The sequence below is a fragment of the Nymphaea colorata genome, chromosome 2, assembly GCF_008831285.2.
Source record: "Nymphaea colorata isolate Beijing-Zhang1983 chromosome 2, ASM883128v2, whole genome shotgun sequence".
Lineage (NCBI taxonomy): Eukaryota > Viridiplantae > Streptophyta > Magnoliopsida > Nymphaeales > Nymphaeaceae > Nymphaea > Nymphaea colorata.
The window spans coordinates 27,595,676-27,614,005 of NC_045139.1; the positions used below are offsets into that span (position 1 = coordinate 27,595,676).

Consider the following 18,330-nt stretch of genomic DNA (forward strand, 5'->3'; position numbering starts at 1 on the left):
GAATATGCAAAACAAAAAATACCTCTATTACGTGATCCAAGAGGGAGAATGTCCAATCTTGAATGCCTTACAAATGAATGAAGAAATGTTTTTTTAACAAATGGAGGTTGCGCTTCCTACAACGTTTAAGGAAATAAAAAGAAGAGGAAAACTCAAATTTAGGTGAGATGGGACTGGCAGTTATACATCCGCCGATTGCCTTTTTTGGCCTGGCAGCAGCTCTATGTGCAAAGAGGAGGATGCTAGGACTGAGATGCAATGCGGAATCCCCCACATGGTGTCCAGGTGGCTGGTGAGGTGGCACACAAGGTAGAGGGTAGGTGGCACAAATGCGTGGAAGCTGCATGCTACTGAGGTCGCTGGCTGCTCGGGTATGCACCAAGTGGAGTAGGTGCTGAAGTAGCTGGTGCACATGCGTTCACACGGTCTGATGCAACTCCAAGTGCCAGGTATGCTTATGTAGGTGCAGGGCTGAGGTTGTGCTTAGCCCGAGGTGGCTCAAGCTGGGTGGACCCTCTTTGGTTCAGCCCGAGCTCCATAGATAGATCAAGCTGGTCTGGGATCTGCAATGGTGTCTCGTGTGTTGTGGTTCTAGCCCCCTGCCTAGGATCCAGGTTGTTTGATTGTAGGATGAGGGCACAATTGCGAGAAGGGTGTGGGCCCTTATTGAGGTACACATCATGATGTTCCATGCCATTGACCAAGTCCCCCCCAAGGTTGTCAGCAATTCATATGCCAACAACTTTTGGAGGCAAAACAATTCTTCCCTACTAGTTTGTCCATTGAAAATTTATGAATCATCCCTTGTAAGAAATGCTATTAGGATTTTTTTTTTACCTGTACTGGTGAAATGTATCATTTGTAAAGGTCTTATTGGATCGAACTATCTACACAGTTGATCTTTCTTGCCCGTATAGGTCTTTGTCATCACAACCTAGATCTGTGATAATTTTTTCTGTTGACGGTAGCTCAACTGAAACTCAGCACATCATGCTCATTGTGATTTTTATTCATAAGTACAAAATATACATTCAAATCACCAACAAAGATACCATTGAAAATATTGTTGATGATGAGAAAAAGAGTTGATAGTTCAAGACAATCTATAGAAAATTCAAGTTTTCTCTGCTATATAAGTTTACTTGGTTTCATTATATTGATCATATCAAATTTTGCATCACATTAACCCAAAAAATGAGCATACAACACTACTTACTATATATTGGTCTATGATTAGAAAGTTTGGACTCCACATGGACATATGATAATTGATTTAAATCTCTTCCTTATCGGAATCCTATAAACACTCTCAAGAACAGATGAATATAGGTTCTTATCTTGTTAAGTTCTCAGTATCACTAATTTCAGCGAGTTCATATGACAAGACATTCCATTAAAGAAACCAATGGAGTAAATAATGATGGAATGGATCACTGTAATTCAGTTTCTCTCGACAAAAGAAAGGTAGGTCATGGCATCCAAGATGAAGACGCTAAAGAAGTCAAGAGTTTTCAAAAGGAAATTAGAAAAGGCAAGGAGGTTTGGCCAGCTCCTAGACTACGCATCAAATGAGAACTTTCAAAATATGATACAAATCCAAATGTCGAGGAAATGAATGTGATTGAGACTTTATCACCTCATCCATTTTTGTAGTCCTTCCTTTATAAATAATGGAACTTCACATTCGCAGAGGTAGTGTGTGAGAAATACAGAAGAAGTAGGTTATTAAACCAAACCAATATAAATTCAAACTTCCTTTGAGTGAATTTTTTTCTCTGATATGATACCAGAGTCTCTTATCGCAAAGTCTTTTTCTTTTTTTACTTTGATTTATTTCTGGTATTCTCGACAGACCACATTCCTGCTTCTCGCTTTCTATTGGTAGTCTTTTGGTCTTCACATCAGTCATGGTGTCTTCAGGATCTGCAAGCTCCTACAATTTAGAGACTAGAGGATCTTGCTCCACAGAGATAAGTTTTGGCATGCCTCTTCCCCCAGCTCCCACTAATTCATAGTATTTTTTTCTATCAAATTGACTGCTAAGAATTATATGTATGGGACAGCCAATTTATCCCCTTGCTTATATCTTATGATATATATGGATTTGTGGATGGAAACAAATCCTGTCCATCCAAGTTTCTTGAAAGTGGTGGAATCATGACTCCAAATCCCAAATATATGGATGGTTGTGACATGACCAGCTCTTGCTCAGCTTATTCATCTCATCCTAACTAACTCTAACATTTATTAGCACTTCCTTTTTGGAAGTTATAATATTCATATTTTATCTCATATTCCACTTGAGCACCACATAACATATCCCTTTTTTCATGCAATATTTTCTCTTTTATGCTCATTTTTTTCAATTGAGTTCCTTCACATTTGGAAAGATATCTTTTTCAGCTTATGTTATCCAACCTGAAGTCAACTTCAAAACCCATTGTTTTGGTGGTTGTGTGCCAAGACTTTCTACTAGGTCTTGGTAGAAAACTTTATGTCATTTGTTCCTAAATCTAGGTCCCTTGGTTCTTTTCCTACTCTGGACTCAAGTCAGACTAAAAGTCATGTTGATTGCTAAACAAAATGCATATACATGAACAAGGTGTTATGCCTTAGTGAATCCTATAATAAATTACAACTATAAAACAAAAATGATCCTAAATTAATTTTTAGGTGATTCATACATTTTGTCTCTTATTATCTAGTATTTATTAAAAAGTGAAGTGTTTTATTCTAAGTTTAAGGTTGCGTTTGATTGCTATAGATTTGAGATCTGAGGGACAGATTTTGGAAGAGATCCGACTTTTTCACAAACATGATTTGCAATCCACGCTCTTTAAAAAATCCGTGGAGTTGGGGGTCATCGGATTCCACTGTACGAATCTAAGATCTGCACAGGAAGCCATGGCACAAAAAAGGGGGAATGACTTTTTAACTATGCACGTCCTTCTTACCCTCTTCCTGCTTTTCGTCTTTCACCCAAGCCATAGGTCCACAACAAGTGTCTTCTTCAAGTGTCGTGAGAAGGTACACCTCTCTCTTCCCTCCCCAAAACCCTCTCTCTCTCTCTCTCTTTCTCTCTCTCTCTCTCTCTCTCTCTCACACACACACACACACTTGAACCTAAAATATTTCAATAGTTGCTTTTGACTGCTGCTTTCTTATTAGCAGCAACATCTTCATCTTGCAACAATCGGCACCGTTATAAGCAGTACAAATACAATGGCATTTTATTTACTGCCACCAACACCCAACCATCGACACTATTATAAATAGCGCAGCTGCAATGGCATTTTCTTTACCATCTCCAACACCCGGATTGTTGGTGGGAAGGGCTAAAAAATTGGTGAGAAGCCTTTATTGTGCTGGTTGGTGGGAAGCACTAAAAATTTAATCCACCTAGTTGTCTAGCTAGGTGAAATTCCGTTGACAAACTGAAGATTTCCCATTTCCCCACTGGTCTGGTGGATGAGGATCATCATCGATGAGTCTGTGTGCGGTGCTAGACATGGTTTCTGTAGGTTGTGGACACATGGGATTGAGTTGATCTGCAGCAGGCCATTTCCATTCTTTGCTCACTCGATGTCATCCTTCAAGTTCCAGTCATGAAAGGATCATTTCCATTAATCTCTATCAGACTCATACTCATCAATTACAACATTGAAAGATCACTGTAATGTTAGTTAGATTCATTACTAGTGCTTTGCACAACTCTGAATTAAGTTGTAAGTCCCCACAAGGCATATTAACAAGAAAGCAAGAAAAAAAGATCATAGCAAGAAGAAGAAAACTCTTAACTATCTGTGTTCTTTGTGCACCCAATATCAAAAGGCATAACTCTATTTCAGTTCTACACTTGTAGATGACACTAATTCTTGTGTTGCTTTCACTCTGTGCATGTGAAGGATCTCTATGTGAAGACAACAATTGATAAAGAAATATGTAGGAACTTGCATGTGTTTCAAAAGAATCCTGTGCTACAAAGTTTTTCTTTTTCTTCAATGTCAGTTTTTGAGAAGTCTTCTACATATGTAGTTAACCTTATTAATAGTGTTGGCATAGTAGGTTCGGCCATTGTACTCACAAGATTATCGTTGTCTTTTGTACATTGATTCCTGAGTAAAGTTTTAAATAAAACATGAGGTTCCTACTGACAGATATGCAAGAGCCATGTTGGTGCATTTCTTATTTGAAAAAGAAGTTCAAAATCTTTTGAGGATGTGCATTCTGATTTTAATGTCCCAAAACCAGAATTTATTTTCTAGGAGAAAATGTCATATCATTCTATAAAAAATTTCTTTCATTATTTGTGTATATTTTTCATGAAGCAAAAGATAGAGGCCTTCAATATTCTTATAGATTCCATACTTATCTCAAAGACCAATATCCTCTTCAATTCTAGATCCGTACAGTTATGGTGGTAGAGAGCATTTCTCTAATGAGTTCAATATCTGCAACTTTGAGAAATTGATCCTGCTAACGACTTGTCCTCATGTACTCAATCATGCAACCAAGTATGACAGACATTTCAAAGAAGCTACTGCACCCAGATCAACACAATTTGGCTGCGAGTGCAAGTGGTTGTGGAAGTAGGGAAGGCTTGGGTGCAGCAAGGGGAAACTTGCTTTCCTTTTTGTTGTGTGGTAGAAAGCACTTCCTAGTGATTTCAATATCTAAAACTCAGTGAAATTGATAGAGCCACAACTTGTCCTCATGCACTCAACTATGACAAACAGACTTTTCAAATAAGTTGCTGCACTTGAGTCAACACAATTTGGTTGCAAGTGCATATGTGGTTAGGCATGTAGGTGAGGCTTGGATGCCGCACCAGGCAACTTGCTTCTTTTTTGTTGAGTCATTAATAAGACCGTATCTTGTGAGCAATGTCACATGAACTGGTCCTTGACCTACTGAAAATAACTTCCACTAATGATGGCTTTTGATAGGTACACTATTTGTAGCTTGCCATTGTGAAAAATTCACTATTTAAAAGATTTCCACTAGACTGTACTTGATAACCAAAAGCATTTGGATTCAAAACTTCAGGCCTGCAGTCAGCTACACACACACCACCTCCTTTAATATACTCATAGATATCCTATTTGTGAAGCCTTAGCCTTGTTCCTTTTCCTGGATGACTAAGCTAAAAGTTACCTGCATTAGATATGATGTTGGTGTTAATGTGTATGGTTCATTTGAAGATGATTGCTTTTCAACAAAGGAACCAGGCATGCTACATTGTTTGCTCCATTTTTTGCACACACGCACATAACCACACACATAAATAAGTGCCTATCTGAAAATGAATGGGTTCTATGGGCAAGAAAGAGAAAAGTTGTTGCACAAAATATAGGTTGTAATACACAAAATCCCATCAATTTTACATATTTCTTTCTGGATATAAATACACTTCATAATTGTATTGCTTAGATCATAGACTATATTACATAGTGGTGGCATCACCTGGAAACATTCAATACCAGAACTTTGTACTTGTGTTTGCACTAGTAAATGTGTGATTTTGTGACCTCTCTCACCTACCTAACTTGTGCCAAAGTTTCCTTTTCTTTTTTGGCAATCCTTGATCTTTGATTCGAAATTTTGTTTAGTATGTATATTATTTTTATGAGGTAAAAAAAATATTAATTAAAGTAATCGCTATTAAAATTGTTGACGTGTGCCTTATTGTGAAATGCTGTATGTTACTTGCTTGATCAACCACCTTTTATATCATGATAATGTATAAGAATATTATTTTTTCCTACTTCTAGTGTTTTAGTAAAATATTGCATGTTACATATAATTTTTTTTTTTTGTTTTGTTTTTTTTTTTAAAGAATGTGCTTGTATTTGAAGTGGTATTTTTCACCGTGGATACTTGGATTTGCATCCCAAAAATTCAATTTCCTTCAACTTTTAAGAGGCCTTGGTTTTATTACCGTTATGTTAGATTCGTTAGCTGTAAAATGATCTATGATTGTGGCATTTTTTTCTTGATGTTTATGTAGATATGGGCTCCTCTGATGCTTAAAAATTGAAAAAATTGAGATGGTGGACAATGCATGACAAATACTTTGTTCAAGTAATGCTTGAACAGTCTCACATAAAAGCAAGAAAGGTCCAAGGTAGATTCACACATAAAGGAAGGAACGGTATAGCATGGAAAATAAAATCAAAATTTGGACCAGAATTTGGAATTGATAAATTGAAAAATCATGTAAAATATTTGACAGGCTGTTCAATCACGTGCAAGGACTTGTTGGAAACAAGTGGTTTTGAATGGGACAATGTCAACAAGTGTATTTCAGTGGCAGAGAATGTGTAGGATGAGTATATCAATGTGAATGATACTTATTATTTAGTTTAACATAATTATATTATATGTATTCATAGAAAATAAGCATGTTATATAAAAAATATGAAATTACCTTTTCTTAAAGGTTCTCTGAGAAAAGAGAGCTTATATATTTAAAATATTAGATGTATTTTGAAGAACTGCTAGAGATTTGTAGAACTTCTATAGCAAATAGATAAGAACAATGTATATTATATCATTCTTCTATCAATAGCATTGTCGCTATGGACCAAGATTTCATTGTAGATGAAATACAATTTGATTCAAATGACTTGCCAAAATAGAGTAGTTTAGATGTGATAGTAAGTGAATAGTCATTTACGACATCCCATAAAAGAAATAGAACTCCAAAAAATGGTCCAATGGAAAAAAAAAACTGTATGTACAATGTCACAAAAAACCCTAAAGAAAAACGATAAATAAAATGGTCATTTAAAACTTCAAAAAACGTTTTTTTGTTAAAAAATGTTAAAAAAAATGTGAAGAAACACATTTTTAACATGTTTTTTTGTGTTTTTTCATTTTTTTTCTTTTTTTATTTTTTAGTGCAAACATTTTTTTATTTTTTATTTTTTTATTTGTTGCAAATATACCTATTTTTTTATGTTTGTAATATTAGTTTCTCACTTATTTTATTTTTCCTCATTTTTAGTTTTTTTTAATTTTAAAAAATTTATCCTATTTTCTTTTTTTTTCCAAGCTTGTTGTATTCTGCCTGAGAAAAACATCGTCGTTTAAAACTCTGAAACATTATTTGTGACTATAGTACATATCAATGGATTTATAGGTATTCAAGCTTCTAAATGGTAATGGTGAAACCATTCATTCTATGGTCAAGAAATTTTAATATAAGATAAATAAATGTGCAAATTATTTGGAAGGAATTGGAGGAAAAGAAAAAAATTGATCGACATTTTTACATACAAGCAATGGGCTTGTTCTTAATACACAATATGCAAATGTTTTTTTTTTTTTGGCAATAAATGAAGACATCATAATGGAATAGTTGTATATGAAACACCTAAGATATTAAGCAACCAATGAAGAACTCTTTTGCATTTTGAAGGGGTATCATGAGTTTTCAAAAATCACTTCAGATGTCTATTACATGTGATGTTTATATTTTTTATGTATGACATGAAAACCGTTTTGTGTGTATCATATGCCATTGTAGATAACTACAGGCCATGAAATTACATCACATTTTTGTTAGATACCATATTCTAACTTTATTGTTGGCAACATGACTACTATTTTGTATGTCATCTTGCTATAGCTACACACAGAAGAATATAAATGGAAACTTTTGTTTTGTCGTAGTTACTTCGGTCATAGTTCATTTATTTCTATTTGTTTGAATAAGGTCACCATTAGTTGTATAATTTTTTTGTAGGCTTTAAATATATGTTTCATTAATCAGTGTTTTTTTTTAATAATTTAGAAACTATTTGAAAATGAATGATGAAACAAAATATTATCTTTTTAGCTATTATAGCTATCATGGTAGCATTTGTTGGACATATGATGAGTGAAAGGCCACCTAGGTTCATGGTTCTATTTATCAGGGTGATGATTTTGTTCGAGATTGCTTATTTGGACATCGTCGATATTCATTTGACTTATTGCACATGGAACCAAAAATATATGAAACTTTATGTAACTTATTTAGTTCAAGAGATTTGTTTCATGATAGAAGAAATGTCATGGTTAAAGAACAGGTCACAATATTTGTTCTTACTGTTGGCCATAATGAACGTAATTGAGCTACACAACATATGCTTCAACATTCAAGTCAAACAATAAGTAAGTGATTTATAATTTCGTTTTGAATGCAATATGTGTATTAGGCAAAGACTGCATTCAGTTTCCAACAAACACAACTCCAGCAAAAATTGGATGTGACTTTCACTTTTATCCATATTTTAAAGTAAGATGCAAAATATAATGTCATTATGTCTTTCATAATGAACGTAATGGGTTGTCAAAATATTGAATGTCATTATAATATTAAACATTATATGCTATTATTTTTGCTTAGGAGCTATTGATCAAACTCATATTCCTACTTGGGTACGACTTGAAATACAAGGTCAATTTTGTATAGGAAGCAAGTATGCACTAACAATGTGATGGAGGTGGTGGGTTTTGGTATAGAATTTCATATCACTAGTTGGGAGAGTTTGCATAACTTTATACTATAGATGAACTTAGTGCAATGTTCAAAGACAACGATGATGGTGAATTTCACAACTGTAGATAGGTAGATGATGATCAAGAAAATAGTAACTAACTTCATCTTCATGGTAGCAACAATATGTTGAGAAATGAACTCACATAGCAAATGTAGCATGAGTATACAAAACAGTATGTACAAATTAGTAATATTTTTGCATCTCCTTTCCTTTGATTATAATAATTTCATGTTTATTGCTTACTCATCATTAATTGTAATATGAATTGTAGGTTGTTGGATTTATGAAAAAGGGCATGTTACTGGCTAGATGGATAACTGCACCCTTGAGTTGCATCTACAAGTGAAAATATTTCACTTATCTTTTAGATGAGACTAATTTGAAAAGGGGTTGTTACATGTTGTAATAGGTCACCAAATCTTTTTGAACTTGTATTTGTACTTTATTTGTAATGCAGCTGTATAAACTTGTTATCTTTTGACTGGTTAAATTGTTAGTGGTAATTATGCCTACACAAAGTGTGAAGAACTTTAGCAGCCAAATTGTGGAACAAGTGTTGGCTTCAGAGAAACAACTCCTAGGTTTGATGTAGCAATGTTTGTGTTCTTTTAAATTTTAAAATTTATATGAGGTTCATATGTTTTAAAATTTGAAAGGGAACACCAATAATGCACTTATGGGAGATTTCTTTGAGTCTTTTTCAATGTAGGGGTGTTCCCAAACAGCAAAAATTTTGTTTGCCTTTTTTATAGTTCGGTAGCCATTGCATTACTTCCATACTTTTGGCTTTTTCACTTTTCTAAAGGAGAATGTTTTTTGTTACCACTAGAACTCAACTAGTTTTTGAGGTGTTGAGAAAGTTTGAATTTATGATCCTCAATTTGGAACAAATAGTGGATTTTAGATCCCCCATTGTAATTTTGATAACATCAAATAAAAGATCTCAAATCCAGGGTAAAAAGCCATGATCTAAAACCTTAATGTAGAATATACTGGGTCAGCTTATGTCGAAATTTTTTATAAAATGTTTTATCTTCCAAAATTTTGATAAAATGATAAAATTACGTTTAATTATTTTTTGGGGTCATTTTTTGTATGCAAAAAATATCCAAATTATATATGAAAGAGTTTGTTGCCAAGCTAGTAAACATGGGTGTCTAAGCTTACTCATTTGTTTTCACCAGCAAAGGAAAGATCAAGTTCAAGGTTTGACCAGATTATATTGGTTTTGTTGAGAATGGGAATCAGAAATTTATTCTGAAAATCAAGAGGAGGCAAAAGGGAAGGTACCTTGCATGTTGTGGTATTGTATGAGGGAGCATGAGAAGGCTCCCTCCATCTTACAAGGGTTTGGGAAGAGAGAGAGAGAGAGAGAGAGAGAACCCCTTGACTCCCCTATGCAGTTCCATAAGAAACAACCTGCTTTGAAGAAAGGAGGCAATGATTTATCACATAAATCAGGAGGAGCAAATTGTATTTATTTGGTCCTTTTTTAAAAAAGTAGGGAGAAAAGGACTACTGTCATTGATCTTGCTTTAGTAATCAATAATTTTTTAGTTCATTTTTAAGAGAAATTTTTTTTTATTAGTGTGGCACATGGAAAATGAAGTAAACTGTTTTTAGAGCAAAAAATAATCACATAAAGAAAAAGTATTAGAAAGTTCAACATTAAAAAATTCTTCATACCTCCAATGTCCAATGAGAAAAAACCTTCATATCAAAACTGATTGGTTTGAAAACATTTCTTATGAATCAACCATGTAAAAAGAAAAAGGGTTTATGTGAAAGGTGAAAAGGTTTAGTAGTAGAGGGCTAGCTTCCTCTCCTAGCTTAGGTTGGGTAGCGATGGAAAATCTAAAGCTAGGAAAGGAAATGTGGGTAAGAAAAGAAGGGTGAGCAAGTTGAAATTGAGTCTCCGTGGAGGAAGGTTTTAGTCGCCCCATCCACCGACTAGTTCAAGAAAGTCGGAATGGTTGCTCATGGAGAAAGGGGAAGATGGATGCAGATTAGAATAGTTAGGAATCATACTTGTAGACCTTTAATTCCCAACAACTTTAGAGAGTGGCAACACAAGCAATTTCAAATACTAAATTAACTGAATGAGTAGAGGAAAAGGGTGCCAACCCTGCCTTACCAAGTTTAGGGTTGATCTGTGAGTCCTGCATTAATAGTTAAGCTGCAATGCAATACTTTACATAGAAAAAAGATGGAGTTATTAATGACTATCAAGTAAACCCTATTCTTTGGTTTTCCTGAAATGACTAAAAGGACATGCTTTGATGCAATGGTGACCGAGGAGAAATGGAACTGGAGATACTAGATCCAGCAAATAATGGAAAATAATATATTAACAAAAAATGAAGGGCCTCCCAGGTACGAGACAACCATTTTGGAAAAAGGGGTGACATCTTTATTTATGTATGAATTTGCCTATATGCTAGTACTTGAGTACCATTTGATTAACATATCTTGGAAGGACTTTTTGGTGACAACTTTTGAGAAGGTATACTGCAACATCACTTAATGGGATATAATCAAATGCAGTTTCATCTGTCACACTATATCCTTCGTATAATAACAGTTAATTTTATATCTCATGCATGAATTAGGTTTATGACAGTCATGTTACTGCAACATACTCATATTGGTTCAGTAGGACCTTTAGCTTTCATTTATTTATGAATCAATTGGTTCATACACCAAAGCCATATTATCGGCTACAATCTCTGCTACCTGTATATGTTGAACGATACATCTATATTTACATGATAATAAAGAGCTACCACTTAAAATCAACATATATCCAAAAATATGTTTACTTTCATCTTTATCACTAGGCACTAGTATGTTAGGTGGGGGTGGAGAGAGAGAGAGAGAGAGAGAGAGAGAGAGTTCACCACTTCATTTAGCTCATTCCTAGAAGGCAAAAGACTAGGAACAAGGGCAGCCTATTGCATATGCTCTTTCTCGTATAGCATATGCAAAATGTTTATTGCCAAAATCTTATTCTTTCATGTTATACCAGAACTCAACTTGCTGGAAACACAATATTACAACTCAAGGTTTTTCACATGAAGTCATTGCACTAAGTACATGAAGACATAGTGAAACAATAGTAGATGATATGTGTTTATTATTCTTCAAAGTTCAAACATATCCTTAGTGTTCATTTTTTGCTGCGTATTATGTAGAAGTCCTTCAGATTCATGAGGTTATTAAGTAGCATGTACCCAAATACCCAGTAGAAAAAGATGGGTGACGTGGTTAATTAAATTTCTTTAACACAAGCTCTTTGAAAACAAAACTTATGCAAGAATATGGTTGTCTATTAGTTGTACAGCTTGTATACCAAAGAATGAGAAAATACAGTTACAATGTGACACTTTACTAGCATAAATTTGGATTAAGAAAAAGCTACAAAAGAGGAGAGAAGCCAACTCCAATTAAGAAAGGAATATGGGAATGACAATTTTTGTGTGTTGAAGCATAAATATAAATTTATGAAGTGTTAATATGGATTGAGCAACAAAATCAAGAGGTACTGTAGTACAAAATACCCAAAGTTTTGTGCACTATGTTAAGCTTCAACCTAACATATTATGTGAACTCCTCTAATATAAGATCCCATGAAAGCACTATGTTTAGGCAACATGAGTTTTAACAAAGCAAAAAGAGTAACACCAATGGATTATGTTGGCTTATTTTCTTATGAGAAACCAAAATAGACCTATTGACCAAGAATAATAGGAAATTCAATTCAACTATGATATGATGCAGCACAATAAAAACTTGATATGCAATGGAAAAGACTTCTTAATTAACTTGGTGTGGATCAATCATACAACATCAGAATAAAACCAATGGTGAACTCCAAGCTGTCTGAGAAAGTTTTCTAGGTTCAATGATTTATCAAGCATATTTTTATTATTAAGGAGAAGTTGTTGTGGGATCCAATGCTAATGACAAGCATTCCAAAATTCCAATACTTGTTTCATCGAATAACAAAATTTTAAATTTGGAATGACAGTTCTATACAATCAAATACAACATAGAGATAAAACATGGAAATTTCATTACATTCCAACTACAATATTATTTTGAAATTTTGCATTGTATAATCACAATTTTGGTACATCGAACACCCCTTATTACATAATTCATTGAGTGGAAATAATAATTAGCTTAAGTGGAACCCTTCAGATGGAACCTATTGGGATAGAGATCCCTACCTTTTATTGCAAATGAAATAAAAGAGTTTACAAATCAAAGAGCATTGCAACATAGTAGCTGAAACAAACCATAGGAACCCAGGGGCTTGAAATCAGGAAATTAGATTTCCGGTATTTGATCCCATTTCATGAACTAATTGAAATGAATAAAACTATTAAAGATTTTCAGGACTTCAGCTGGATTCTCATTTCTGCAGTACCACCTTCGACACTTGCTACCAAGATCTAAAGACATCCTCCTCCCCCTTTGAAGATCCTGACAACTTTCCTCAAGCATATTCTCCATTTCAGAGGACCACCAATTCATCAGGTTCTTTCAAAATTAATATTGACACCCTTCGACACCCATCTCACAAAATCTGTTGTATGCCACCTAAAATCAAAGTGGCACCATCTAACCACTATATATATAATATTGCTTGAAGTTGCCTTAATCACTCAGGTCATTCTCTGCAATCCTTTCCCTTCAATGCACATAGATGAAATCACCCAATCACTTGCACTAACTCGAGGCTAGGGATCCAATTGAGCACCCCACTTGAGCCAAACAGGTATTTTATGTTTCCATTTGTAGCTCCATTAAGATGAGCAGACCATGTTTTTAACATCTTCCCATAGGCAGCCACAAGGTTCTTTAGTTGTTTTAATCTCATTTTCGTGCACAATGACATTTTGATTCTTCCATAGCCACCAGATTTACATGAGAAAAACGAGATGCCAAATTTTGTTTAACAATTTTGTTCATCCTTTGCTTATACCACCACTCCCATAATTCTTCCAGAAGACTTTGGTCTAATGCTGCAACTAAACTGCTACGCAAAAAAGTTCCGTAACACCCCTAGCTATTCTGCAACTAGTGAAAAGACGGTCCACTGATTCCATTACTCTTTTACATATTCCACACCTATTCGGCAATGCCACCCCAACTTCATAAGCCTCTCCAATGTTACTAATCAACCTTCTAGGGACACATATAAACGCCACTGGCCTTTGGGATAGCTTGCATTAAATTTACCAGTCACAGAGTCTTTTGTGTAGATTCTTCAGTAAATGTTCATGCACTAAAGTTCCTAGACATCCAACTAATCACATGCAGTCTGTCATTTACATATTCCAACTGTGTCACTCTTATTACATGCACCGAGAATGAAGCTGCCAAAGTAAATTAGCCTGATTAGATATGATATGTTCCACGAAACTGCTGGCCAGACCATGCCACTGCAATCTCTGCTGTCAGTTGGTGGAACAATATTCCGCATCTCTAATTCGTGAGCTAAGGCAAGGTTTCTTTCCATTTCCCACCTTCCAAGAAATTAAGTGTCTAGCATGCTGCCAGCCCTTACCAATCCCTTCCCAACTCCAAGAATGCCTGCCTGGCTGTGGGTTTACATGTCCACAGACTATTTCTGCTCGAATACTTTCTTCCAGTAAATTCAGCCCATAAAACTTCCATAGAATGCAATATGAAAGGTGATCTAATCATCTCAGCTTTGTTGAAAGCACACAGATCAACCATTTGAATACCTCTCTCATCAAAAAGTTTACTTACCATCCTCTAGCTAACTAGGTGAATCTTTTAACTTCATTATTTTCTCCCCATATGAATTTGCTGCATTCTTTCTCCAACTCACGGATTTACCTCCTTGGGAAATCTAAAAGAAGACATCCCATACCCAATAATTTGATAGCAAATGTAAAATCAAGCATATTCTCCCCACAACCGAAACCAAGTAATGTTTCGAACTCGTGATCATTTTCCCCACCATATCAGGTCTTCATTTAATTTGATTCTCATCTTGCCTGCAAACAAAGGCAGACTGAGACAGACCAATGGGAGGGATTCCTTCTTCCAGCTTAAGCAGTCTGCAAGTTCTTTGCGTAGACCATCTTCAACATTAAATGGGATGATCGATTTCTGTGGATTTCATCCAAAGGCCTGCGAATTTCCAAACTCCATGAAAACAGATCTTTTGTTTCTCTCTGAAAAGCAGAATCATGTCATCTGCCAAAAAGAAAAGGAAAAAAAAAACAGAAAAAGAAAAAGGTGGGGTGAGAAGATTAGAGCCCCCAATCTTTGCCAGACGAATATTTTTTTTTCATCTTCTCCAAATTTAATCTCCAAGAAAGGAAATCCACCATGATCAGAATGAATAATAGAGGAGGCATGACGTCGTTGCAATTTCAAATCTGATTAATAATTAGACCTAATTTTGTCTCTATCGTATCTAACTGAACTACCCCTTTGGATTGGTATTGGGAGCATTCGATGAATTCGGTAACGCTATCTATAGCACTGTGTAATCTGATGATGAACCGTGTTTTCTTTTTTGCAAAATGTAATGTTTTGGAACTTATTGTTTATCAAACCGTATCGCCCATTCAGCCACTCACCAATCACCAACGATTGTGCACCACCCGATACGGTACACATGACCTGGCCGCGTAACTATGGTGAATAAACAATATCAATTTCTATTTTCACATAACGCAGGCAGAAGTGCATGGCCTGGTTTGTATGCCTTATGATTTAAAATTGGGCCCCTCCTTGTAATTCTGAAAATAATAGCTGGCAATAGGCAAAATGCCTTTTTCTCTCCCCGGCTCCTTCCTTGGCCAGGAAGGAGACTAGAAATGCAGACGGAAGCCACCGGAGAGGGGGAGGGAGAAACTAGAAAGAGAGTCGCGTGCCCTGTCTGACTTCTCCATTTCTTGGAAAAAAAAAAAAGGAGTGCGAGAGAGAGAGAGCCGTTGAGGTCGACCATTTGTTCCTTGCCTCTCCGATCTTTCCTACCGGCAACGACGCGAGAAGAGCGGGTCTATACCGTTCTGTTTCCGTCGTCGACCGCCGGATTCGTCCCCGAATCTTGGCGGGGGTTGGCCGATTTTGATCCCCCTCGGTTTCTTTCACCTTCTTCTTCTGGAGCAGCGGCGGTCCACAGGGTCCGGGTAAGTGTTTTCCTTCTCTCTGAAGGTTCCAAATTCGCTCGTGGGCCCTTGAGATCGGGAGATACTTTTCATCGACTTCTTCCTTCAACCGGGCACCGTCGGTCCGTATAGCTCTCCCTCCCGCTAGGTTTTGTGGAGGGAAACAAGGAGGCGAAGGCTCGATCGGGATCTTCGAGAATTCGAGTTCTTTCCTTTTCAATCGGCACCGGTTTGGAGGTGGTGCGCATTCCGTATTATTCCTTTCGGCGTTAGGGTTTCTCGATAGTAAAGGCGAAGGATTGACCAAACAGCCAAGGCCTCTAGGGTTTCGTTGACGGAAAGGGCGAATCGAGTGATGGAGGTCAAGCTGTGGCACGACAAGCGGGAACGTGAGATGTACGAGAACTTCGCCGATCTCTTTGCGATAATCAAGGCGACGGAGAAGCTTGAGAAGGCATATGTCCGGGACGTCGTCTCGCCAGCCGACTACGAGGCCGAGTGCCTCAAGCTTATTGCCCAGTTCAAGACTTTGGCGTCCTCTCTCAAGGAGACTGTTCCCTCCATCGACCGTTTCGTCGACACCTATAAACTCGATTGCCCGGCTGCCCTCAACCGCCTGATGGTTTCTGGCGTGCCGGCGACGGTCGAGCACCGTACCGTGGCGGCCAGCTCGAGCGCCGGATCAACGCTTGCTGTTGCTGAGTCTGTCCAGCACTTCATCACGGCCATGGACTCGCTGAAGCTGAATATGGTAGCCGTCGACCAGGTGCACCCCCTTCTTTCCGACCTCTGGGCATCGCTCAGCAAGCTGCCGCAGCTCAGCTCGGAATTCGAGGGGAAGGTTAAGATCAAGGATTGGATTGTGAAACTTTCGAAGATGGGAGCGGCCGACGAGCTCACGGAGCAGCAATCGAGACAGCTTCTATTCGACCTGGACTCATCCTACAATGCTTTCATGGCCGCCCTCCCCAAGGCCGGCGCTTGATGCTGTCAGGTATATTATTAGCATTCGATGCAGTCCCTGCATTTTCCACACTTATCGTTACTATTTTGGTTGTTTCTGTGAGGCTGGTTTCTATTTGTATCTGAATTTCTTAGTATCCTTTTCCTCTTCCTTTGTTTGGGTTCCCTCATCATTGTGAATTTCAGTTAATTATGTTTCATCGATTCAATCAATGGCAAAAGCGGATGAAAAGGAAGCACTTGTAACATAGTTATGGTTTTGTTTGTGGTCCAAGGGACACTGTTCTTCTGATTAAATAGTATTTGATCCTGATGATGAGGAAGCATCTATGTTGGATGGTTTTCATATTCAAATGCTATTTTTCTTTGGTAAAATTCAGGAACATTTTTTATCAGTGTCTGAATGTGTTACCAAGGTCTTCTAATATCCTGCTAAGAGATGGTCACCGATATCATCTTCTTGGTGCTTGTCCCAGAATTTCAGATATTGTGTAAGCGGAATGAATGAGTCCACAGAGTTAGCAGCAGAGAATTAACGAGTCATCTGTCAGATTTAGGAGATCATGCCTGTCCGTTTTCTTCAATTGCTTCACCAAACAGCTATCTTCGTTATCTCGTCTTTCGTTTTATTTTTACTATCCTTCTCTCCCTTCACTCTTAAGTATTTGTTTTGGTCAAGTCGCCCTTGGAGATAACTTCTTTGGTTTCTAAATAATGTTATTTTATCTCTCACGGAAAAATATGGATATCTTTTCATGTAACCAGGGAACTTCTTGGATTATTTTATCAATTGCAGGAGAATAGTACTCATAGGAACTTGGAAGGAAATGAGTGTGAGAAGTTCCAAGTTGATGTTGAAGCCATGGAAGATATCAAGTGGACGATTTTGCTATTTGCCTTGCTGCTGGTGTACTTAAACAAGTTTTACTTTTTTATTTTGGGGGGATGTCTCCACAAAGAAATTCTAGTGATTGTACATAGTATTGTCATCGCCGAAGCAGGTTCCTACCTTCCGCTGGTTTGGTTTTCCTTCAGTTAATTGTTTGTTATTCTTCCTGTAGAACAGGTATTGTATCTCAGTTACCTTCTATCAAAGCTTCAATGAGATGGTTGGATCGAAATTTCAATTACAGCTCTCTCTCTTTCTCACACGCACACACGCACGCACACATAATGCTGGCTCTTCTCCTCATGCTGTTGCTATATAACCACCACCAGTAAGTCTCCTACGCAGTTTGAATACTATCATCCTTTCGCTAGCCTACTCTTGTTGAGGCCCTTGTCACTATTTCCCTACCCTTTTCTCTTGTTGTTCACAACACCATCATTGGCTTGTCGACTACCTCCATTTTGAGGGGGTTGCTTGTGCGGTTTATGATTTCCTGCTATGATTGAAAGAATTAAAAAAGGCCAGTCGCAGTCATTGGAATTTGGTAGGGTAATGTTGAGCATTCGAGAGGGAGAGAGCAAACAACCAAGTCTTTGGTTTTTAGGTGTTCCTTGTCTTGTTACTGATCTTACCATGTGGTGTTGACTGAATCAGCAGAACCAGGTCACCCTTCCACTGGACATGTAATTGTGGTTTCTTGTATGGAGCTTTGTTTCTAATTTGATTTTTTGTTTTTTTTCTTTTTGTTTTCCTTTGACTGATATTTAATGATTTGGAA

The 18,330-nt window shown here is 36.8% G+C and overlaps 1 protein-coding gene across 2 annotated transcripts; it reads left to right on the forward strand.

Annotated features, from left to right (window-relative positions):
• Positions 1-15,389: 15,389 nt before the first annotated feature.
• On the forward strand, positions 15,390-17,793 carry LOC116248982 (vacuolar protein sorting-associated protein 28 homolog 2-like). Of its 2 annotated transcripts, none has more exons than XM_031622055.2 (2): positions 15,390-16,694; positions 17,429-17,793. In XM_031622055.2, the coding sequence occupies exon 1, from the start codon at positions 16,056-16,058 to the stop codon at positions 16,683-16,685; it is 630 nt and encodes a 209-aa protein (XP_031477915.1). In that variant the 5' UTR covers positions 15,390-16,055; the 3' UTR covers positions 16,686-16,694; positions 17,429-17,793. The 2 variants fall into 2 exon arrangements, with proteins under 2 accessions (XP_031477915.1, XP_031477914.1); XM_031622054.2 differs by having other exon boundaries at positions 15,393-16,694; positions 17,460-17,793.
• The last annotated feature ends 537 nt before the right edge of the window (positions 17,794-18,330 follow it).

Coding starts and splice junctions, on each gene's coding strand:
- LOC116248982 (XM_031622055.2), top strand. CDS start 16,056: ATGGAGGTCAAGCTGTGGCACGACAAGCGGGAACGTGAGATGTACGAG.